This window comes from Natrix helvetica (assembly GCF_964273705.1).
Source record: "Natrix helvetica genome assembly, chromosome: Z".
In the NCBI taxonomy this organism is placed as follows: Eukaryota; Metazoa; Chordata; class Lepidosauria; order Squamata; family Natricidae; genus Natrix; species Natrix helvetica.
In genome coordinates, this window is record NC_138554.1 from 138,746,135 (window position 1) to 138,769,871 (window position 23,737).

A 23,737-nucleotide genomic window follows, 5' to 3' on the forward strand; every position below is an offset into this window, starting at 1 on the left:
ACTTCTGTACACATAATTCAACCGTATTTGATCAACAGCTCAAGTTCAGGTTGGATAAAGGATATCTTGATTCCAATCAATACAATACAGGTAATTGCGACCCCAGGCTTGAAATGTTGGGGCGCTGATGCAAACTTTTTATGCAACTTCATCCGTGGTTATTTTAACTTCAGCTTCAGCAATTTAGCTTCAGCTCCTGACAAACACATCCACCAAAGCGTGTCTTATTCATAATCAGTTTGAAAGGAAGGAGAAAGGCACCATGGTTACTATTAAGTTTGGCACTGAAATAATAATCTTCCAAAAACTGGGAAAAAAAACAACAGGCTGCATTGCAAAAACTAACAAAGTACTGCATGACTTTTGCCCTTTCTTATTCACCTCTTTGAATGGGGGGTCTTTAAGGCAAATAAACTAAACAGTGCTTAATTAAATTCAGCTACAATTGAAATATTGCTTAATTGCGTCAACTTTTCAGTGTTTGCATGACCAAGATTTCTGCAATTATCTGAGCTTGAATGCCAACTAGAGGGGGGGGGGAGACCAAGAAAAAGCAATTAAATTGGCTGCTTTTATAAAAATAAAAGAAAAAAGAGTAATCCATTTCATAACTGGCTGCAAATTCTTCCTAATTTGCTTTTTCGTTTTCTTTGTCTTTGCCTTCTGTGAGGTTCTTGGTTTGTAAGGGGATGCTGGCTGGATCCAAGGCGTTCTGACCAGGAATGCTGGTCAAATTTTTGGGAAAGACGATGTGCTGAAAAGCACACCATAAAGCGGTGCGGGTTTTTCGTGTGGAGATCATGAGCTTGTTCACAGCTGACGCCAAGGCCAGGATATCTGCAACGAAGACAACATTTCATTCATTCATAATCTGAACGGTGTATATCTCTCCATGATATTTTAAACCACCATCGATTATAATACAATACAATAATACAATAACAGAGTTGGAAGGGACCTTGGAGGTCTCCTAGTCTAACCCCCTGCCTATGCAGGAAACCCTATACCGTTCCAGACAAATGGCTATCCAACATCTTCTTAAAGACTTCCAGTGTTGGGGCATTCACAACTTCTGGAGGCAACTTCTGTTCCACTGATTAATTGTTCTAACGGAGGAAATTTCTCCTCCGTTCTAAGTTGCTTCTCTCCTTGATTAGTTTCCTTCCATTGCTTTTTGTTCTACCCTCAGGTGCCTTGGAGAATAGTTTGACTCCCTCTTCTTTGTGGCAACCCCTGAGATATTGGAAGACTGCTATCATGTCTCCCCTGGTCCTTCTTTTCATTAAACCAGACATACTCAGTTCCTGGAACCGTTCTTCGTATGTTTTAGTCTCCAGTCCCCTAATCCTCTTTCTTGCTCTTCTCTGCACTCTTTTAACATCTTTTTTACATCGTGGTGACCAAAACTGAATACAAATACTCCAAGTGTGGCCTTACCAAGGCATTATAAAGTGGTCTTAATACTTCACGTGATCTTGATTCTATCCCTCTGTTTATGCAGCCTAGAACTGTGTTGGCTTTTTTGGCAGCTGCTGCACACGGCTGGCTCATATTTAAATGGTTGTCCACTAGGACTCCAAGATCCCTTTCACAGTTACTACTACTGAGCAAGGTACCACCTATACTGTACCTGTGCATTTCGTTTTTCTTGCCTAAATATAGAACCTTACTCTTTTCACCACTGAATTTCATTTTATTAGATAGTGCCCAATGTTCAAGTTTGTCAAGATCCTTCTGTATCTTTAGCCTGTCTTCTGGAGTGTTGGCTATTCCTGCCAGCTTGGTGTCATCTGCAAATTTGATGAGTTATCCATTTATTCCCTCATCTAAATCATTGATGAAGATGTTGAAGAGTACTGCGCCCAAAACAGAGCTTTGGGGTACTCCACTGCATACTTCCCTCCATGTAGATGCAGTTCCATTGAGGTTGGTCAGCTAGTTACGAATCCATCTGATGGTGATGCTGTCCAACCCACATTCTTCTACTTTATCTAGTAGTAGGTCAGCGATGGCGAACCTTTTTTGGCTCATGTGCCATAAGGGGGGGGGGGGCAGGGGGGTCATGTGCGGGCGTGCCGCACCCATAATGCAATGCGCGACCCCAGTGCGCATGCACGCACTACAGGCACGACCTCCCCATTTTTACATGCTTTTTTTTTGCCCTCCCCAGGCTGCAGAGGCTTTATAGGAGCCCGGGGAGGGCGAAAACAGCCTCCCCCGGAAGCCCTCCGGAGGCGTCAGGGAAGCCTCCGGACAGTCCCTGATGCCTTCGGAGCGCTCAAAACGACCCTCCGAACAAACCGGAAGTTTTGCCCCATTTTATGACCTTTCTTGTCATAGTTGTTAAGGGAATCGCTGCAGCTGTTAAGTTAGTCACCCAGTTCTTAAGCAAATCTGACTCCCCCCTTGACTCTGCTGGGCAGGAGGTCACAAAAGAGGAGCACGTGACCTTGGGGCATGACGACGGTCATAAATATGAACCAGCCAAATTTTGATCAAGTGACCATGGGGATGTGGCAAGTGTGAAAAATGTCCTAAGTCCCCTTTTTTCAGCGCTGTTTAACCTCGAACGGTCACTAAACCGATGGTTGTAAGTCTAGGACAGAGGTGGGTTCCTACCGGTTCAGACCGGATGGGCCGAGTAGGTAGTAACTCGGCCTGCCACACCCCCGAATCGGTTCTATACTCAGGCTGCCATCTTGATTTTTCGGTTCTGCATATGTGCAGAACAATCTTCATTGCAAATATGTCTTTTCCCCCTTTTTCTAACATTGAGTGCTGAACAGATCCTGTTAGGGGCAAATACGCACACACATTTGCACACCGAACCGGCTATAATGCCAGCAGCAACCCACCCCTGGTCTCGAACTACCTGTAATCAGGATCTGTATAACGACGGTGATTTTAAGCAGAAGTTCCTACGAAAGTGGAACAGAAGTTGCCTCCAGAAATTGTGAATGCCCCAACACTGGAAGTCTTTAAGAAGATGCTGGATAGCCATTTGTCTGGAACGGTGTAGGGTTTCCTGCCTAGGCAGGGGGTTGGACTAGAAGACCTCCAAGGTCCCTTCCAACTCTGCTATTCTATGATATTCTACTCTACTCTACTCTAGTCTAGTCTAGTCTCATCTCGTCTCGTCTATCATGTATACTAATGAAAGAACACAGCATTTGCTCACAAACTAAAGTCGAAGTATTTACCTTTTTCTTTGGAGACAAATGTTGTGCCTGTCTTCCGGGGGTCACCAGAATTCAGAATCTCATCCCTCCGCCTGGCCTGGGTCATGCGAATGTCTTCCAAGTGACTCTTCAAAGTTGCCGATATGTTGTCGTGGATGGAAACACCGAAAAGGTGGTCCATTTTCTCAAGTAATATGCAAACCTTTAAAAAAAATGTTAAAAAACAAAACTGAATTTTAATTTGGGGGTGGGGGGAAGGAGTTTCAGCTTTGAAAAATAAATATTTTGAATTTTCTACAGGTAATCCTTGATTTATGATAATTGAGGCTGGATGTTCTGTCTGGCCTGCTTCGGTTCAAAACTCAAGAAAGAAAAAAAAACCCAACACTTAATTAGAGAAGAGGTACTTTGACTAAGTTTCCCCGAAAATAAGACCTCCCCCGGATAATAAGCCCAATTGGGCTTTTGAGTGCATGCGCTACAATAAGCCCTCCCCCCCAAAATATTGCAATCAGCAGCAGCCTTGAGGTGACCACGCTCGCTGCCTCCTGCACCTCAAAAATAATAAGACCTCCCTGAAAATAAGGCCAAGCGCTTATTTCTGGGGTCAAAAGACCCTATCTTATTTTCGGGGAAACACAGTACCAAGTTTAAAATGATAGCAGCAAAAGCAAAGCAAGATCTGATTCAAAATGCACAAAAGTTCCACACTGAAAGTCACTCCAAATCTCTCCCCTCAGGGTCCAGCACTGAGAGTCCAATCAACATCCAGTATGATGTTATGGCAAAGCTCCTCTTCAGGTATTTCTCACCACTGGGGTCTCAGGACAGTTGGCCTTGAAGGAGTACAAGCAACTCCACTCAGCAGAGACATAATTCAAACGTCCCTTCCAATTCTCATGGGACAACTACACACCAGCTCGCTTCCCCGTCCCAAACGCCCATGGCCCCACCCCGTTTCCTATGGCAGCTGATAGCAAGCATGCTGCAAAAACGCACGCTGGAGATAAGTATAATCTTTATTGTCATTGTACTTAAATACAACAAAATTGGTTTTAACGTCACTGGTGCAAAATTATAGCAGAAACGAAAAAAAGAAAGAGAAAGAAAAACAGGGTGACACATCGTTTGAACAAGGCAGTCATTAAGTGAGTTGTGCTTGGTTTTACGACCTTTCATTAGCAAATCACCACGGGCCTAAGTGATTCACAAGGTTGTTAAGCAAATCCAGCTTTTCCCACCGAGTCTGACTGCAGGAAACTGGTTGGGAACGTTGCTGCAAGCGGGGATCCTTGTGTCCCAGGGATGCTACATCCATTGTAAATGCATGGTCTGAATTTTGATCGCACTGCAATGGTGACACAGCTAATTCTCGACTTACAACCATTCACTGAGCGGCTGTTCGGAGTAACAATACACTGAAGAGAATGACATTTTTTCTAAAAATATATTTACAAGTATTCCTCGACTCATTTAGTGACCGTTTGAAATTACAACAGCACTGATAAAGAAACTTATGACCATTTTTCCACACTTGCAGCATCCCTTAAGCTTAAGGCAACGTGATCAAAATTCAGACGCTTGGCAAGCGACTCATATTTGTGAAGGTTGCAGGGTCCCCGGGGTCAGGTGATTCGCTTTTGCGACCTTCTGACAAGCAAAGTCAATGGAGAAGCCAGATTCACTTAACAACCGGGTGACTAAGTTAACAACTGCAATGATTCACTTAACAACTGTGGCTCAAGATCAAGAAATGGGGCAAAACGCACTTAAGAACTATCTCGCTTAGCGACAGAAATTTTTGCTCAATGGTGGTCATAAGTCAGATAAGACTATCTATACTTCTTTCTATTCAGAGCCCCTCTCTATAATGAGGGAGCTGATGGCCAGTCCTCCCATTTTTCTCTCTTTTGCCTAATTCTAAAGCCTGTTCGGTCTACTGGCTAAAGCAGGAGGTTAGAAACCAGAAAGCTGTGGACTCCAGCCCCACCTTAGGCAATGGGTGAATCTGGGCCAATGCAGAATGCAGTACTCACTTTTGCTTGCTCTTGAAACTGGATCCAAATCAGGCGATCCACTCGAGAGGGATTATTGGGAAGCCGGAAATAAGGTATCTCACTGGAGGTAGCAAAGGATTTCCCGGGAAAACTCCTTGCCAAATCAGCCTCTATCTGGAAGGAAAAGAAGAAGGAATTTTCAGATTCTGCTCCAGTCTGAATAGCAATTTCCAATTGGTATTTAAAAAGGCAGATCCTTTCCTTAAATTTCCAGGGATCAACTGCAACGTTACCTCCAGCTGGAATTTAATTCCAGTCATTTTTTTTCAATGGCATTTTAACTTTGAACAGTCAATAAATGAACTGCTTCAAGTACCTGTACTGTCTTTTTTCAAACTGTATACCGTATTTTTGGAGTATACGATGCATCTTTCCCCCCCCAAAAAAGAGGCTGAAAATCTGGGTGCGTCTTATACACTGAATACAGCATTTTTGGCCTCCCGAAACCCCACCCACTTGGAAAAAATGGATGTATAGAGGGTTTGGGAGGCCTGCAAAGTTCTCTTGGGGGCTGGAGAGGGCAAAAACGAGCGACAAACGGGCTGTTCTTTGCTCATTCCCCCCGTGTCCCCCCCCCGCAGTACTCTACAAGCCTCCTAAAGGCTATGCATGCCCCCTTTTTTTGGCAAAAACCAGGCCCGTTTTCGTGAAAAACAGGCGGTTTTTTGCTTGTTCCTCCCCCAGCTCCAGGAGCACTTTGCAGACCTCTCAAATTCTTTGCATGCCCAATTTTTTACAAAAAACGAAGCGCGCGGAGGGTTTGGGAGGTCTGCAGTGTGCAAAGAAGTTTTTTTCTTTTTTAATTTACCTCTTCAAAATCTTAATTATACTCTGGTGCATCTTATACTCCCCAAAAAATGGTACTTCAACTACAGGTAGTCCTTGAGTTATGACCGGGGTGAAATGCGACCGGTAATTCAGGTGAACTGGTATTTCCAACGATCAGCTGTGACACTCGATCTATATTTGCTGGAATCAGAGGATTCCTCCCCCCCCCCTCTCCCCCCACATGTTCTACTTACCTTTGCAGCCTCGGAAGGCTTCAAAATGTTCCTTTTGTAGTGCTGTGCAGGTGCACCTTACCAAACCAGTGGCAGACTTCAGAGGATTACACACCTGTCACGACTGTAATGGGGCTGGCCTATCACAGAAGTGAGTCGTGACGGTCGTAAAATAGCTCATCCATGGCACCGACCTGATTTCGTGACCTTTTTCTGCAGCAGGTGATAGCCAAATGCAGCCGTCTCTAAGTGAAGCAATGGGGATCTATGGGCCGGCTTAGAAGAAACCTGGAAGCCAGGGCTGTTTTTCAGGAAGAGCGTTGTGAAATGAGATGGAATTGCAGGCCAGTGACCACAACAGAGGGGCTGCCAGAACCAGGTCATAAAGACCCCAGCATTTCATGACCCAACTATGTATCATAATCAGTGCGAGAGAGAGAGAGAGAGAGCAAACCCTCCTCCATCTAACATGGATGACGTTCCATAGTTGAGTCATGAAACGTCTGCAAGAACTCAGGCAGCATCAATGACCCCACAGTCCTCCTCCTCTCTGCAAACCTCCTTCCCTTCTGGCACTGATGGTGTTACCTAGTTGGGTCATGAAATGTCTGCCAGAAAACCAGCAACCCTTCAGAGAGCACCAAGGTTCCCACATTTTAAATAGAAATCTATCCTTCTCAATCTGGATTCTCTTCCCCCTTTAATGTGGGTTGACAGGGAATTCCAGCTCCTGACCACCACCTCCTCCCCCGGCCTGGAAGGTGTTCAGCCTGGACATGAAGTGTGTCATAGAATAACCCCTCTCTCACCTTTGACCGCTCTCTTTCCAACGCCCGCCACTGTTTGTAACATTCCTCTAGCCGCATGTAGAGTGTGCGGGAAGGCCCAACATGATTAGCGACCAATCTCTTGTGGGGAAGCGGCGGTGGGAGCACGTGGTACAACGAGGAGGTGTCTCCATTGATCAAATGACTTAAATCGGGAATGTTGTCATATTGAAGATCGGCCGGGAAAGGGGGACGTGACGGTGAAAAAAGAGGAGGGTGAAATGCAGGAGAATTTGGAATTTGGCTGCCGTCCTTCGCCAACGGGTAGAAGGGAAGGAACGACGGGTTGATGAATTCAAACAAATTGTGCATTTTTTTCTCGTTTCTCAACGCATCCATCGGAGTCCAGTCCGGACTTGCGGAGGCTGGTTTCATTTTAGCTCGTCCATCACTTTGCCCCGTTTTCTGACCAGCATGGTCTCCTTTTGGTGCACTGTCCAAACTGTGGCATTTTGCAAACCTGTTTGCAGGAGGACACCGTGGCCAACCAGGGGGGGTAATGTTTCTCGAAATTTCACCCAAACGTCCCAGCCAAGGAGCTTGCAACTCAACCTGGGAACATGCAACAGAATTGAGCGGCTTTAGATTTTCCTTGAAATTGGAAAACCCACAATTTTGCAGATAGCCGCATTTTTGTGGAGCCGCCTGGGCACAAAAAGGCTGGACGACGGAGCTGTTGGCGGGAGACTCCCATGGCCTGGTATTTGTTTGTTGTGGCTTTTGATAAGTTACACATGGCGCCCTTGAGAGATTTAGACTTCTGCTTTTCATGTGTTTATCTCCATTGTAAGATGAGCTTTGTTGCTGGAAACCCGGGGGTGGAAATAAACGATTTGAAGAATCTCGGAGGGGATACGCAGGATTTTGACTTTTAACATTATTAAAGAGAGGGCTGGGGTAAACGGGGCAATTTTGCTGCTGGTTTTGGTACAGTTTGGTATTCGCTCCTTCGGGGACGCTATTTTCTTGCTGAAATGGGGATGGGAGGAGGGACATGAATTGGGGCGACTCATAAATGAATCTTTTAGCACGCATTTGGTTCTCCTGAGTTGCCGGAGCCCATATTCCACTTGTTGCAGGTTGAGACAGCAGAATTGGTTTTTCTGTGTCGCTGGCCCCAAGCAGACCTGTTGCGATGCCCTCCTGATGTTTTCCATAATGTTCAAACCAGACCTGTGATGAGAAACGGTTCCCCCTGCTAACGTCCACATATATCTCACTGCATTCAGGAATGATGCTGGATTGCGAATTTAAAACTTGACGGATAAAATCCTCGTTTTGTGGATCGGAGGGCTTCAGAACTTCATGAGAGGGTGGAGAGCGAGGAGGACAAGTGAATGTCGAGGAGCCGGTCACCTGCAGATCATCGAATTTCCTGATTAACAGTTCGGTAGAAGACGCCTTTTCCAATTTTTCTTCATAAGAGCTCCGTGATTCAGTGAGATTAGTTTGGTTTTCATTATCCCAAATGTTCATAGGGAAAAGGCTTGAGTATCTGCTACTATTCTCCAAATCCATGGTCCAGGATGGAGGGAATGACTCCGACTCCCTGTAATGGACAAAATTTCATTTATAAATATATTTTATTTTCATTACATGTTCCACAAAGCAACACCCAATTGGATCAAGACCCATCATGGTACAATATCTCCCAAATGTTAATAATAATATTTCAAGATTTCCCATCTTAAGGTTCCACATAAAGTCCTTTCTATATGCGAAGAAGAGGCTTCCTGGTTTTTTTTACAGGGGTTTTTAACATCAAATTTTAAGGGGTGGTGGTGGATTCCCTTGAAATGCACCCGGAGACTGCAGTTGGTCCAGAATGCGGCCGCGCGGGTGATTATGGGGAGTACTAAGTACTCCCATGTGACACCTTTCCTGCGCGAGCTGCACTGGCTTCCTGTGGTCTATCGGGTGCGTTTCAAGGTCTTGATTACGATCTTTAAAGCGCTCCATGGCTCAGGACCTAGTTACTTACGGGATCGTATTCTGCCCCATACATCCCTACGACCCATCCGCTCGCACAGAGAGGGCCTCCTCCAGGTGCCGTCCACCAGACAGTGCCATGGGGCGGCGCCTAGGAGCAGAGCCTTCTCTGTGGCGGGCCCAGCCCTGTGGAATGACCTCCCCCCGGATATTAGGACCACTACTGACCTCCGCTCCTTCCGTGTAAAGCTCAAGACCCACCTATTCCAAATAGCCGGCCTGGCTCAATCATAACTTCATAACGCTCCTGATGGGTTTTTTTTAATTCAGTAATTTTTATTTAATGGGATTTTAAATTGTGTTTTTTAATTGTCTTTCACTTATGAGTCTACCTCCTCCATGCACATGTATATGTCTTTGTTCTTTATGTATGTATGTTTGTCTTTATCTGTATTTTATCTGTTTTGATTGTACGCCGCCCCGAGTCCTTCGGGAGAGGGTTGCGGCTAATCAAATAAAATTATTATTATTATTATTATTATTATTATTATTATTATTATTATTATTATTGATTCGGATGGCTCAGACAGACTTGGGGTTGGGAGTCTGCCAGGACACAGGCCAGAGCTAACTAATGGGCATGGGACGGAAGTGCTGGAAAGGGTTGGGATTCTGGGGGAGACATTAAACCAGTGATGGCGAACCTACGGCACAGATGCCACAGGTGGCACGCGGAGCCATTTGTCAGGGCACGCGAGGTGTTACTGTCAGCTGGCCAGCACGCATGTGTGCGCTGGCCAGCTGAGTTCACCCTTTTTTAAAGACATTTTTTTGCCCTCCCCAGGCTCCAGAGGCTTATAGGAGCCTGGGGAGGGCGAAAAGAGCCCACCCTGCCTCCCCAAAGACCCTCTGAGGCTTCATGAGCTTCACTGAAGCCTCCAGAGTGCAAAAAACCAGCCCTACGGGCAAACCAGAAGTTCGGGAATGGACTTCCGGTTTGCTCGGAGGTTCGTTTTGACTGCTCCGGAGGCTTCAGGGAAGTGTCCTAAAGTTCCATGAAGCCTTCGGAGCGCTCAAAACGACTCTCTGAGCAAACCGGAAGTTACTTCCGGTTTGCTCGGAGGGTCATTTTCACTGCTCCGGAGGCTTCAGGGAAGCGTCCTGGAGGTCCCTGAAGCCTTCGGAGCACTCAAAACGACCCTCTGAGCAAACCGGAAGTCACTTCCGGTTTGTTCGGAGGGTCATTTTCACTACTCCGGAGGCTTCAGGGAAGCGTCCTGGAGGTCCCTGAAGCCTTCGGAGCGCTCAAAACGACCCTCTGAGCAAACCGGAAGTGACTTCCGGTTTGCTCGGAGGGTCATTTTCACTGCTCCGGAGGCTTCAGGGAAGCGTCCTGGAGGTCCCTGAAGCCTTCGGAGCGCTCAAAACGACGCTCCGAGCAAACTGGAAGTCACTTCTGGTTTGCTCGGAGGGTCGTTTTGACTGCTCCGGAGGCTTCAGGGAAGCGTCCTGAAGGTCCATGAAGCCTTCGGACCGCTCAAAATGACCTTCCCTAGGCTCCAGAGGCTTATAGGAGCCTGGGGAGGGCGAAAAGAGCCCCCCTGCCTCCCCAAAGACCCTCTGAGGCTTCATGAGCTTCACTGAAGCCTCCAGAGTGCAAAAAACCAGCCCTACGGGCAAACCAGAAGTTCGGGAATGGACTTCCGGTTTGCTCAGAGGTTCGTTTTGACTGCTCCGGAGGCTTCAGGGAAGTGTCCTAAAGTTCCATGAAGCCTTCGGAGCGCTCAAAACGACCCTCTGAGCAAACCGGAAGTCACTTCCGGTTTGCTCGGAGGGTCATTTTGACTGCTCCGGAGGATTCAGGGAAGCGTCCTGGAGGTCCCTGAAGCCTTCGGAGCGCTCAAAACGACCCTCTGAGCAAACCGGAAGTCACTTCCGGTTTGCTTGGAGGGTCATTTTCACTGCTCCGGCGGCTTCAGGGAAGCGTCCTGGAGGTCCCTGAAGCCTTCGGAGCGCTCAAAACGACCCTCTGAGCAAACCGGAAGTCACTTCCGGTTTGCTCGGAGGGTCATTTTCACTGCTCCGGAGGCTTCAGGGAAGCGTCCTGGAGGTCCCTGAAGCCTTCGGAGCACTCAAAACGACGCTCCCTAGGCTCCAGAGGCTTATAGGAGCCTGGGGAGGGCGAAAAGAGCCCCCCCTGCCTCCCCAAAGACCCTCTGAGGCTTCATGAGCTTCACTGAAGCCTCCAGAGTGCAAAAAACCAGCCCTACGGGCAAACCAGAAGTTCGGGAATGGACTTCCGGTTTGCTCGGAGGTTCGTTTTGACTGCTCCGGAGGCTTCAGGGAAGTGTCCTAAAGTTCCATGAAGCCTTCGGAGCGCTCAAAACGACCCTCTAAGCAAACCGGAAGTGACTTCCGGTTTGCTCGGAGGGTCATTTTCACTGCTCTGGAGGCTTCAGGGAAGCGTCCTGGAGGTCCCTGAAGCCTTTGGAGCACTCAAAACGATGCTCCGAGCAAACCGGAAGTCACTTCCGGTTTGCTCGGAGGGTCGTTTTGACTGCTCCGGAGGCTTCAGGGAAGCGTCCTGGAGGTCCCTGAAGCCTTCGGAGCGCTCAAAACGACCCTCTGAGCAAACCGGAAGTCACTTCCGGTTTGCTCGGAGGGTCATTTTCACTGCTCCGGAGGCTTCAGGGAAGCGTCCTGGAGGTCCCTGAAGCCTTCGGAGCGCTCAAAACGACCTTCTGAGCAAACCGGAAGTCACTTCCGGTTTGCTCGGAGGGTCATTTTCACTGCTCTGGAGGCTTCAGGGAAGCGTCCTGGAGGTCCCTGAAGCCTTTGGAGCACTCAAAACGATGCTCCGAGCAAACCGGAAGTCACTTCCGGTTTGCTCGGAGGGTCGTTTTGACTGCTCCGGAGGCTTCAGGGAAGCGTCCTGAAGGTCCATGAAGCCTTCGGACCGCTCAAAATGACCCTCTGAGCAAACTGGAAGTCACTTCCGGTTTGCTCAGAGGGTCGTTTTGACTGCTCCGGAGGCTTCAGGGAAGCGTCCTGAAGGTCCATGAAGCCTTCGGACCGCTCAAAACGACCCTCTGAGCAAACTGGAAGTCACTTCCGGTTTGCTCAGAGGGTCGTTTTGACTGCTCCGGAGGCTTCAGGGAAGCGTCCTGAAGGTCCATGAAGCCTTCGGACCGCTCAAAATGATCCTCTGAGCAAACTGGAAGTCACTTCCGGTTTGCTCAGAGGGTCGTTTTGACTGCTCCGGAGGCTTCAGGGAAGCGTCCTGAAGGTCCATGAAGCCTTCGGACCGCTCAAAACGACCCTCTGAGCAAACTGGAAGTCACTTCCGGTTTGCTCGGAGGGTCGTTTTGACTGCTCCGGAGGCTTCAGGGAAGCGTCCTGGAGGTCCCTGAAGCCTTCGGAGCGCTCAAAACGACCCTCTGAGCAAACCGGAAGTCACTTCCGGTTTGCTCGGAGGGTCATTTTCACTGCTCCGGCGGCTTCAGGGAAGCGTCCTGGAGGTCCCTGAAGCCTTCGGAGCGCTCAAAACGACCTTCTGAGCAAACCGGAAGTCACTTCCGGTTTGCTCGGAGGGTCATTTTCACTGCTCCGGAGGCTTCAGGGATGCGTCCTGGAGGTCCCTGAAGCCTTTGGAGCACTCAAAACGACCCTCTGAGCAAACGAGAAGTCACTTCCGGTTTGCTCGGAGGGTCATTTTCACTGCTCCGGAGGCTTCAGGGAAGCGTCCTGGAGGTCCCTGAAGCCTTCGGAGCGCTCAAAACGACCTTCTGAGCAAACCGGAAGTCACTTCCGGTTTGCTCGGAGGGTCATTTTCACTGCTCTGGAGGCTTCAGGGAAGCGTCCTGGAGGTCCCTGAAGCCTTTGGAGCACTCAAAACGATGCTCCGAGCAAACCGGAAGTCACTTCCGGTTTCCTCGGAGGGTCGTTTTGACTGCTCCGGAGGCTTCAGGGAAGCGTCCTGAAGGTCCATGAAGCCTTCGGACCGCTCAAAATGACCCTCTGAGCAAACTGGAAGTCACTTCCGGTTTGCTCAGAGGGTCGTTTTGACTGCTCCGGAGGCTTCAGGGAAGCGTCCTGAAGGTCCATGAAGCCTTCGGACCGCTCAAAACGACCCTCTGAGCAAACTGGAAGTCACTTCCGGTTTGCTCAGAGGGTCGTTTTGACTGCTCCGGAGGCTTCAGGGAAGCGTCCTGAAGGTCCATGAAGCCTTCGGACCGCTCAAAATGACCCTCTGAGCAAACTGGAAGTCACTTCCGGTTTGCTCAGAGGGTCGTTTTGACTGCTCCGGAGGCTTCAGGGAAGCGTCCTGAAGGTCCATGAAGCCTTCGGACCGCTCAAAACGACCCTCTGAGCAAACTGGAAGTCACTTCCGGTTTGCTCGGAGGGTCGTTTTGACTGCTCCGGAGGCTTCAGGGATGCCTCCTGAAGGTCCCTGAAGTCTCTGAAGGGCTTCCGGGGAGGCTGAGGGGGGCTGTTTTCACCCTCCCAATGCTCCTATAAAGCCTCTGGAGCCTGGGGAGGGCGAAAAAAGCATGTAAAAAATGGGGGTCGCGCATGTAGTGTGTGCATGCGCACTGGGGGGGTCGTGCATTGCATTATGGGTGCAGCATGCCCGCACACGATCCCCCTGCTCTCCCCCCACTTATGGCATGCCCACCTCTAAGAAAGCCAAGCAGAAAAAAAGTTAACTGGGTTTAGATAGGGCTCTTAGAGGTGGGCGGGGCGATTGGTGAGCCAGCCAATCAGTGAGTGGGCAGGGCTAGCATAGTGCAGATGGGCGGGGGAAGCGAGTGATCAAAGGGAGGCCATTTCGCCTCCCTTCGCTCCCACTTTGTCTTGATGAGGTCGGTGCAGCTGCGGGCGCGGACGGACGGAGGTAGCCAGAGTGGTGGGGAAGTCTGGGGGGCGGGCGAGCGAGCGAGCAAGCAAGAGAGCTGCCTGATCCTCCATCGCTCGCCTGCTCGCCCATCCGGGCCGCTCTGGTTACCTTTGTCCGTCCGCGCCCGGAAGTTGGAGGCGAAGGGGCCTCGGTGCCCTGCCTGATCCTCCTTCGCTCGCTCACTATTTTGCCTGCATGGGGTGCCTCGGCGGAAGCCCTTTGCTGGCGGCCAGACCTCCCCTCCCTGGGGCGACAACACATCCATGATCACCGTCCCAGTAACGCTGCGGCCGCTCGGCCTGCGAACAGAGGGAGGGAGTAAGAGTGACGGGTGAGGGAGAGCAGCAGGGGCTCTCTGCAGTGGCTCTGCATTCCCCCCCTCCGGAGCCTTCCCAGAGGAGGTGGGACTGGGGAATGTGGGGCGGGGAGGCGCTGTCTGGGGTGGGACTAGATGACCTCTGGGGGTCCCAACCGGCCCTTCTGACTCTGGAGACCAGAAGCAAGCAAAAAAAAAACACACACACACACACAGCAAAAGTGTCTGGTTTTGAATATAATCCTCCCTAGTGCTTGGGGAAAAAATAAGAGGAACATTTGGATATACATTTTGAATTAACTTGGGAAGAATTCATGCAGTAGCATTTCTTGTTGAATTAGCAGAGTAATATTTACAACAGCCAGCGGCTGTTGCACTTATGCCTAAGTCCTCTACCCACGCACATTATAAGACAGATAAAACTATCTTAGCTGGCTGTTGTAAATATTACTCTGCTAATTCAACAAGAAATGCTACTGCATGAATTCTTCCCAAGTTAATTCAAAATGTATATCCAAATGTAAAACACAGCTAAAAGTGATTTTAGCAATTTTCTTAAGCCTGAAAAAGTCACCAAAAATCAGATGGTCAAGATCCTGTGGGATTTTCGTATACAAACAGACAAAATACTAGCGCACAACACACCAGACATCACACTGATTGAGAAAAATATGGTTACAATCATAGACATCGCAATACCAGGTGATAGCAGGGTCGAGGAGAAGTAACATGAAAAAGTCGCGAAATACCAGGACTTAAAAATTGAAATTCAACGATTATGGCACAAACCAGCAGTGGTAATTCCAGTGGTAATCGGCACACTGGGTGCTATTCCAAAAGCACTGGAATTACATTTTAAAAAGTTAAAACTTGACAAAATCACCATTAGTCAAATGCAAAAAGCTGCACTGCTTGGATCTGCACGTTTATTACGAAAATACGTTACGATGTCCTAGGCCCCTGGGCGGGGCCCGACTAGTAATCAATGCCAAATCCGGCGAAACAACTGGCCGCTGTGATACAATCGTATAATAATAATAATAATTCCCCAAAGAGGTAAAAGGCTACCTTTTGCTAGAGTTATTCTTTGCTTCCAAACTGTTGAGGAGGGGGATTGGACTCCATTGTCTATATTTCCCTTTCCATCCCCATGGTTCTTTAGTGAAAATTATAACCCAAGAACATATAGATCTGTTAAAATGTTCCCATTCTCACTTTCCATATTGGGAATCCCTAGGTACCATGCAATAATCTCATCAAATAATTCAAGCAAATGTTGGTGACATTGAGCTGAAGCCAAAGTTCAAGAAATCGTACCAAGAGTTTTGGTTACAGAAAGAAATTTCTGATCGCTATCCTGCACTATGGACAGTGGTTAAGAAGCTCCTTGTTGCATTTCCAACATCATATTTGGTGGAACATGGCTTCAGTGTGGTCTCCAAGCAAAGAAAATGACTCCAGATTACTGAATGTGGTGATTTAAGACTCCTGCTAAGTGACTTAAAACCAGACATTGGGAAACTGGTATCACTTCATCAAGCCCATCCATCACATTAAGAATTTACCGAACAGTGAAGTGGTTACTAAATTTTGCTAAGTTTACTAAGTTACTAGTTACTAAGGTTTTTGATAAATGACTATCAGACTTTGAAAACCTGGCATCACTGGATCATGTTCAACAATTTTGTTGAATTAACTAACTACAAAGGTTTTTAAATTGGATTTTGAATAAATGTGCAATTAATTGTTACAGTTTTGAATTTTACTGTTGCTATCTTTATTCCTTCATGCAAACCACCCAGTCACATGACTCCCCCAGCCACGCCCATCAAGCCACGCCCACAGAACCGGTTGTAAAAAAAATTGAATTCCACCACTGGGTGGGGGGCACTGAGGATCAGTTTGTAGCACCAAGGGGGCGGTGGACTGAAAAAGTTTGGGAACCACTGGACTAGACGGTTCTGCCCCAGGCACCTGATGGACCCTGAAAGGTTCCTGATGGAGCTTGGGACTTTTCCTGAATCCCTTGCTCACAACTTGACCGAAGCCCTAGTGGGAGCCTGGGATAGGGCGGCTGCTGGGGCCTTGGATCGCGTTGTGCCTTTGCGGCCTCTGACCCGGTGTCGATCCCGGGTGGCTCCCTGGTTTACTGAGGAGCTCCGGGAGATGAAACACCGGAAAAGACGCCTAGAGAGTGGTTGGAGGGCCAGCCGGTCCGAATCTGATCGAACACTAGTAAGAATTCATATTAAATCCTACTTAGTGGCGATAAAAGCGGCAAAACGGCAACATTTTTCCGCTCTTATCGCGTCCACAGATAACTGCCTAGCCGCCCTGTTTAGGGTGACCTGCTCCTTACTTAACCAAGGAACTGGGAAAGACCCCTTGCAGGGTAGGGCTGAAGAATTTGTTCAGTATCTGCAGGATAAAATCGCTCAGATCCGGACAGGCTTGGACTCTGACTGGGTAGATTTGGGCGAGCCGATGGAGATGAATCTTGTGGAGACAATCTGGGATGAGATTGACCCTGTGACCCCCGAGGGCATGGACAGGATTATGGGGAGACTCAGTGCTGCCACTTGTGTGCTGGACCCCTGTCCCCCTTGGTTAGTTTCGGCTTCCCGGGAGGTGACACGAGGCTGGCTCCAGGCGATTACCAATGCTTCATTGAGAGAGGGGTTCTTTCCCACCGCCTTGAAGGAGGTGGTGGTGAGGCCCCTCCTTAAGAAGCCTTCCCTGGACCCAGCTTCTTTAGCCAACTATCGTCCCATCTCCAACCTTCGCTTTGTAGTGACCATTTAGTGAGCATTCAAAGTTACAGTGGCACAGAAAAAGTGACTTATGACCATTTTCCACTCTTATGGCTATTGCATCATCCCTGTGGCCACGTGATCAAAATTCAAATGCTTGGCAACTGACTTATATTTATGACCATTGCAGTGGTCCTGGGCTCATGTGATCAGAACCTTCTGACAAGCCAAAGGCAATTGGGAAGTCAGATTCACTTAACCGGGTTACCAACTTAACAATTGCAGTGACTCACTTAACAACCGTGGAAAGAAAGGTCATAAAATGGGGCAAAACTCACTACGCAAATGTCTCACTAAGCAACATAAATTTTGGGCTCAATTGTGGCCATAAGTCGAGGACTACCTGTATTAACAACAGTTCAGCATCCCGGGATCATGCAATCACCATTTGCAATCTTCCCAACTAGCTTTCCCATCAGGGAAACTTAATTAGGGGAAACTGGATTTGCTTAAGGACCGCGTAATTCTCTTAGCAGCTGCAGTGATTCGCTTTGTAGCCACGGCAAAAAAGAATCATAAAATCATTGGGTGCCACTTACTCAGGGGTGTCCAAACTTGGGAACTTTAAGACTTGTGGACTTCAACTCCCAGAATTCCCCAGCCAGCCATGCTGGCTGGGGAATTCTGGGAGTTGAAGTCCACAAGTCTTAAAGTTCCCAAGTTTGGACACCCCTGCTGACTTACTGAACAGCCTCCTTGCTTGGCGTCAGAAATTCTGATCCCAATAGTGGCTTAAACTGAGGACTACCTGTATAGTATAACGCAGGCATTCACAAAATCATTTATGATGTCACCTACCAATTTAGACTCTGCTAAAAGAACAGTTGCTGAATTGCCCAGCCAACTGATGACATTTTGCATGCTTAGGGTGAGGCTGTTATTCTATTTTAACAAAGTTTTTAAAAATATCTGGGTGGGGAGAAAAGAAACCACTGTACCATTCTGTCACAGCTTCTGGTTTGTTGGGATCCTGCAAGATGCTGGTCACTAAAGCGAACATATCAGGACCACCGGCAGAGTAAAAAAGATCGATCTGTGTCCTAAAAACAGAGATAAACAAATGCAAAATAAGCCTGGCTCACGATGCCGTTTATTTATTTGCATCCGGCCTTTTATTATTATTATTATTTTACAAATAACACAAGAGGTGAACCTATCCAACACGTCTTCCTATTTTTCCCACAAAAACAACAACAATCCTGGGAGAGACGGACTGGCCCAAAGTCACCCAGCCGGCTTTCATGCTTAAGGTGGAACTAAAACTCACAACCTTCTGGTAATTGATCCAAAATCGCATAGCCAGCTTTCATGCCTAAGGTGGGACGAGAAGTCCCCATCTTCTGGTGATTGGCCCTGTCACCCAACTGCTTTCATGTCAAGGCGAAGCTAGAACTCACTGTCCCCTGGTGATTATCCCAAAGATACCCACATAGGTTTCATGCCTAAGGGCAGAACTAGAATTCACCACTTCCCCCTTTCTAGCCTGGTGCCTTAAGACCAAAACTTTATCTCCTCACATTTCTTCCACGGTATTATTTACGATCTATCTGAGCTTAAAAGAAAACTTGAAAATTCACAAAAGCCTTAAAACTGCTAATACTTATGCAAATGTTGATATTTTTTTGTTCTTGTTTGTAAAAGTTGTGAGACTTGGGGGGGGGCTTCTCCCCCGTAGCTGTCAAAATGTTCTATAACCTTTTAACCCTTTTCCCTGTAAAAATTTGTAAAATCAATAAAATTTGGACAATTAAAAAAAAAAGAAAATTCATAAAAGCAGACAAAACATATAAAATGTCAAGAGACAGGTTATGTTTGATTGTTTTTGAAACACAATCAGACGCCCCCCCCTCCCCTTCCCATTTGCATCATCCATGAAAGCATCGAGGTTCATACCTTTGATCTGAGCATTCGTGCAAGGAAGTCCCCATCCTTCTGGCACCATCTTTCCAACTGGCTGAGCTGCTGGATAATGGGGGGTGTTCCATAGGTAAGGGTGTACTCCTTCTTTCACCCCAAAACTGGGGGCTCATTCCTTGATTGCTGTGACTTCCCTGCAGAGCAGTTGCAGGAGAGAGAGAGAGAGAGAGAAAGATTTTGTAGGCAGGATAAGCTATGAAATCAAACTCTATTTCATTGAGGGCTGCATTTAGAGTTGTGTGTCAGGGTTCCAAGGAATAACTCCCCCACTCCAATGAAAGAAAACTCCGAGGCTTGAAGTTCCTCAAAGTCCCACTTGATTAGAGATGGCCATATTGGCACATCTGGAAAAGCCCGAATCTGAAAACTCCCAGGTTTTCCTTACCCGTGAAAATTCAAGACCCTGCCCAGCGTCCACATGTCCACCACGTGGTCCAATCAGGCACCGTCCGAAACTGAAGATGCCTCCCAGTCATCTTATCACATCTGTGGGGCAAGATAACCTTGACTGTCTGAGAAAGGAATGTTATTTAGACTATACATCTCCCCTACTCCATATAATTCCCCCCTCCCATTTTCCCACAGTGGGAAATGTGGCTGGCCTGAAGGACCAGTGCAAAAGATGGCTTCCAGGTCTGACATTGTGTTTGACCTCGGGGGTGGGGGGGGATGGCCAGGGTGGGCAGGTGGCCCAAGTCCTTTGCCAGTGAAAACGGGGTCCCGTGCTCTGTTTCCAGCTGCCATGGCCCCCTGCAACCTTCTGCCGTGAAAGCGGACCTTGAGAGGCCAGCACACTGCCTTGCCCAGCTCCGTTTCCGCTGGCAGAGGCACCATGGGCGAGATTTCCCACCCTCGCTTTGAATCATCGGAACAAGATAATTTCCCGCAGACTTAAATCACAACACCGTGCAAGATATTTCACTGTACGAAAATATATTTGAAACTGCCACTCCATTTTCTCCATACATACTTGTATAGGTACAGGTAGATTTGAAGTCCTGATGGTTGCCCCCCACACACACACACGTGGTCAAATGACCTCCTCTTGGGCACTGGGCAAACTGGCTGGCATTTATGACTATTTGTAGCATCCTGGGGTCATTATGGGTGCCTCAACTTGAAATTTCAGGGTCCATTAGTGTTAGATACCTGTTCTAACTTCAGTGGTTTCCACTAAGGTCCTCTGTTCCGGCGGGAACAGAGATTTAATCCTACTGGTTGAAGGGTCTGACAGCTCCCTATAAAAGGGCTGCTGTCAGACTCAACTTTCACTGGATTGTTCTCACTTGTTATACTTAATAAAGAGCTGTTGTTACCGTTAAGCCTGTGTGTGCCTATCCATGACCCAATCTAACAATTAGGGTCATAAATTGAGAACTATCTATATTATTCGAGCTAATGTGATTACAGGTAGTCCTCAACTTACAACCACAACTGAGCCCAAAATTTCCATCACTAAGCAAAATAGTTGTTAAGTGACTTTTGCCCCATTTTATGACCTCTTTGTGCCACAAATGTTAAGCAAAATTGCAGTTGTAACATGGTTGTTAAGTGAATCTGGGCTTCCCCATTGACTTTGCTTGTCAGAAGGTCGCAAAAGTGGATCATGTGACCCCCAGGACACTGCAACCGTTGTAAGCATGAGTCAGTTGCGAAGCGTCTGAATTTTAACCACATGCCGGGGGGGATGCTACAATGGTCGTAAGTGTAAAAATGGTCACAACTCAACTTTTCAGTGCTGCCGTAATTTGGAACAGTCAGTAAATGAAGTGTAGTAAGTCGAGGACTACCTGTTCAGTATAACAACTGGGGGGAAAAAAATCACTAAAAAAAATTTAATCCGTGCAAAAGATGCCATGGGTGTAATAAGTTACTGATTTACTCCCGACTCTGGTAGCATAAGGACGGAGCCATGAAAAATAAACCTTTGAAACCGTCCACAATGCTCCTGATAAAACTCTTGTCTAATTCGTTACAGGCTCTTTTCTCTGCTTTCTTTGAGCCCAGATATTCATATCTGACACAGATAGGCACAAAGAAACAAGGGTTCAATAGGGGTCCAGATCTTCCTCCTTGGCAATACAACTGTCTTCGATTTACAACCCTTCGTTTAGTGAATGAAGTCGCAGCAGAATTGAAAACGCCACTGTTGCAACAACCAGCTTCACTTAACAACTGCAGTGATTTGCATAACAATTTATGCAAATTTCTCTTTCTCCACTCTGGAAAACTCCACTCCTTCCCAGCCAGTGGTGGGTTCCGGATCCCATCGCAACTGGTACGCTGCGACGGGGCGGGACATCCACCACGTGTATGCGCAATGCTCACCCACTGCCCGCAACGCTCCAGGGTCAAATACAGGTAAGGAACACGGGTGGGCAGGTAGGCTCTCTGAAGCACCAGTACGCCCAGACTGGGGCATACCAATCCGAACCCACCACTGCTGCCAGCCCTCAAGGTTCCACACTTAGGCAAGAAAAACAAAATGCAAAAATATAGAATATGTGGTACCTTGCTCAGTAGTAGTAACTGTGAAAGGGATCTTGGAGTCCTAGTGGAGAACCATTTAAATATGAGCCAGCCATGTGCAGCAGCTGCCAAAAAAGCCAACCCAGTTCTAGGCTGCATAAAGAGAGGGATAGAATCAAAATCACCACATGAAGTGTTAATACCACTTCATAAATGCCTTGGTAAGGCTACCCTTGGAATACTGCAACCAATTTTGGTCACCATATTATTAAAAAGATGTTGATACTCTGGAAAGAGTACAGAGAAGAGCAACAAAGATAATTAGGGGACTCAAAGCTAAAAACATATAAATAACAGTTGCAGAAACAGAATGTGTCTAGTCTTATGAAAACAAAGACTAGGAGAAACATGATAGCAGTGTTCCGATATCTCAGGGGCTGCCCCAAAGAAGAGGGAATCAAGCTATTCTCCAAAGCGCCTGAGGGTAGAACAAGAAGCAATGGATCCAAACTAATCTGGAGAAGCAATCTGGAATTAAAGAGAAGCAATTTCCTGAGAGTGAGGACAATTAATCAATGGAACAAATTGCCTCCAGAAGTTGTAAATGCTCCAGCACTGGAAGTTTTTAAGAAGAGATTAGATTTAGAATAGAATAACAGCGTTGGAAAGGACCTTGGAGGTCTTCTAGTCCAACCCCCTTCTTAGGCAGGAAACCCTACACCACTTCAGACAAATGGCTATCCAACATCTTCTTAAAAACATCCATGTTGGAGCATCTAACTTCTGGAGTGTCTGAAGTGGTGTAGAGTTTCCTGCCTAAGCAGGGGGTTGGACATGAAGACCTCCAAGGTCCCTTCCAACCCTGTTATTCTATTCTATGATGTTATCTAGTAGGGTCACGAAACATCTGCAAGAAAACAACCCAGCTCAGACAGTTTCAAGGACCTCACATTCTTCCTCTGCCTTCTCTTCCTCTCTGCAAACTCCCCTCCCATCCAGCACGGATGCTGCTGCAACAGTAGTTTGGTTATGAAACATCTGCAAGAAAACTCAAGAGTCCAAAGGATTCTGCAGCATAAACCCCCAGCTACAAATATTATGTTGGCTTCCAGAAATTACCCACTATTTTATCATTCCCAATTAATATAGCTCATTACATTTAATATCTCTTGACATTAATGGTCTAAAAAACGTACACATACCCTCAAGCACCCTAACAGTCAGTAAAATAAAAGGCCAGCACAAAAATGCCACCTCTCTAAATGTCATTTAAATCATCAAAATTCTCATTTTGCATCCTTCCTGCCCTCATTTGAATTATAAGGAAGGGTCGTCTCTCCTTGCCTCCTTTTCTTCTCATTCACTCTAAACTTACTTGCCCCAAGTGTGACAGCAGCTGATTTCTCTCTGCACTCAAGAGGGGTTATAATGCTCATGTGAGATGTCACAGATTTAACAGATTAAGAGATAATTGATATAATTCTATACTTTAACAATCTGTCCTTCAACTGCCCTTATCGTTGCTGCTAAATACAAACTCAGTTATACATGACAACTCGCACACAGAAACAGTTGCCAAGTTATGAGATATTCCCACACACACACCATAAGCAAACATGTAGGGGAATCAGAGCTATCCACAGGTGTGGTCTCCCCCCCCCCAAAAAAAAGGCTTAATTTGATTGAAAATCCTTCATCTTGCTGCAGGGTGGTATCTTTTGATGACTTTTCTCTGTTGTTTTAATAGAAGTAGTCAAAAGGAAAATATTCAGTGTAATAAATATTTAAGAGGAATTAACTTTCACCAAATGTTAAGAGTGCAGAAAAGATAATACAATAGTAGAGTTGGAAGGGACCTTGGAGGTCTTCTAGTCCAACCCCCTGCCCTAGGCAGGAAACCCTATACCGTTTCAGACAAATGGCTATCCAACATCTTCTTAAAGACTTCCAGTGTTGGGACATTCACAACTTCTGGAGGCAACTTCTGTTCCACTGGTTAGTTGTTCTAACTGTCAGGAAGTTTCTCCTCAGTTCTAAGTTGCTTCTCTCCTTGATTAGTTTCCACCCATTGATTCTTGTTCCACCCTCAGGTGCCTTGGAGAATAGCTTGACTCCCTCTTCTTTGGGGCAACCCCTGGTCTAGGGGTTCTAGATCTAGGCAAGTATTTTAGAATAATTAAAACAGCCAGCAAACATATAGTTTTTATTCCGATACAAGTAGTCCCTGACTTGTAGCTATTCGTTTAGCAACCATTCAGTGGCACCTCACTCTTACAATCATCAAAGCATCATATGATCAAGGTTCAGCCGCGTGGCAACTCGCATTTATGACCTT

At 47.1% G+C, this 23,737-nt stretch overlaps 1 protein-coding gene across 2 annotated transcripts; it reads right to left on the minus strand.

Moving 5' to 3' along the window:
* Positions 1-573: 573 nt before the first annotated feature.
* On the minus strand, positions 574-22,844 carry LOC309381254 (uncharacterized protein). 2 transcript variants are annotated; one of them, XM_081932019.1, is made up of 8 exons: positions 22,778-22,844; positions 19,319-19,445; positions 18,910-19,067; positions 17,955-18,056; positions 7,047-8,613; positions 5,216-5,350; positions 3,201-3,381; positions 574-837 (listed from the first exon to the last, which is right to left on the minus strand). In XM_081932019.1, exons 3-8 carry the CDS (start codon positions 19,044-19,046, stop codon positions 629-631), a joined length of 2,331 nt encoding a protein of 776 aa, XP_081788145.1. In that variant the 5' UTR covers positions 19,047-19,067; positions 19,319-19,445; positions 22,778-22,844; the 3' UTR covers positions 574-628. The 2 variants fall into 2 exon arrangements, with proteins under 2 accessions (XP_081788145.1, XP_081788146.1); XM_081932020.1 differs by lacking the exon at positions 22,778-22,844 and adding an exon at positions 21,445-21,476 and having other exon boundaries at positions 19,319-19,419.
* Positions 22,845-23,737: the final 893 nt, after the last annotated feature.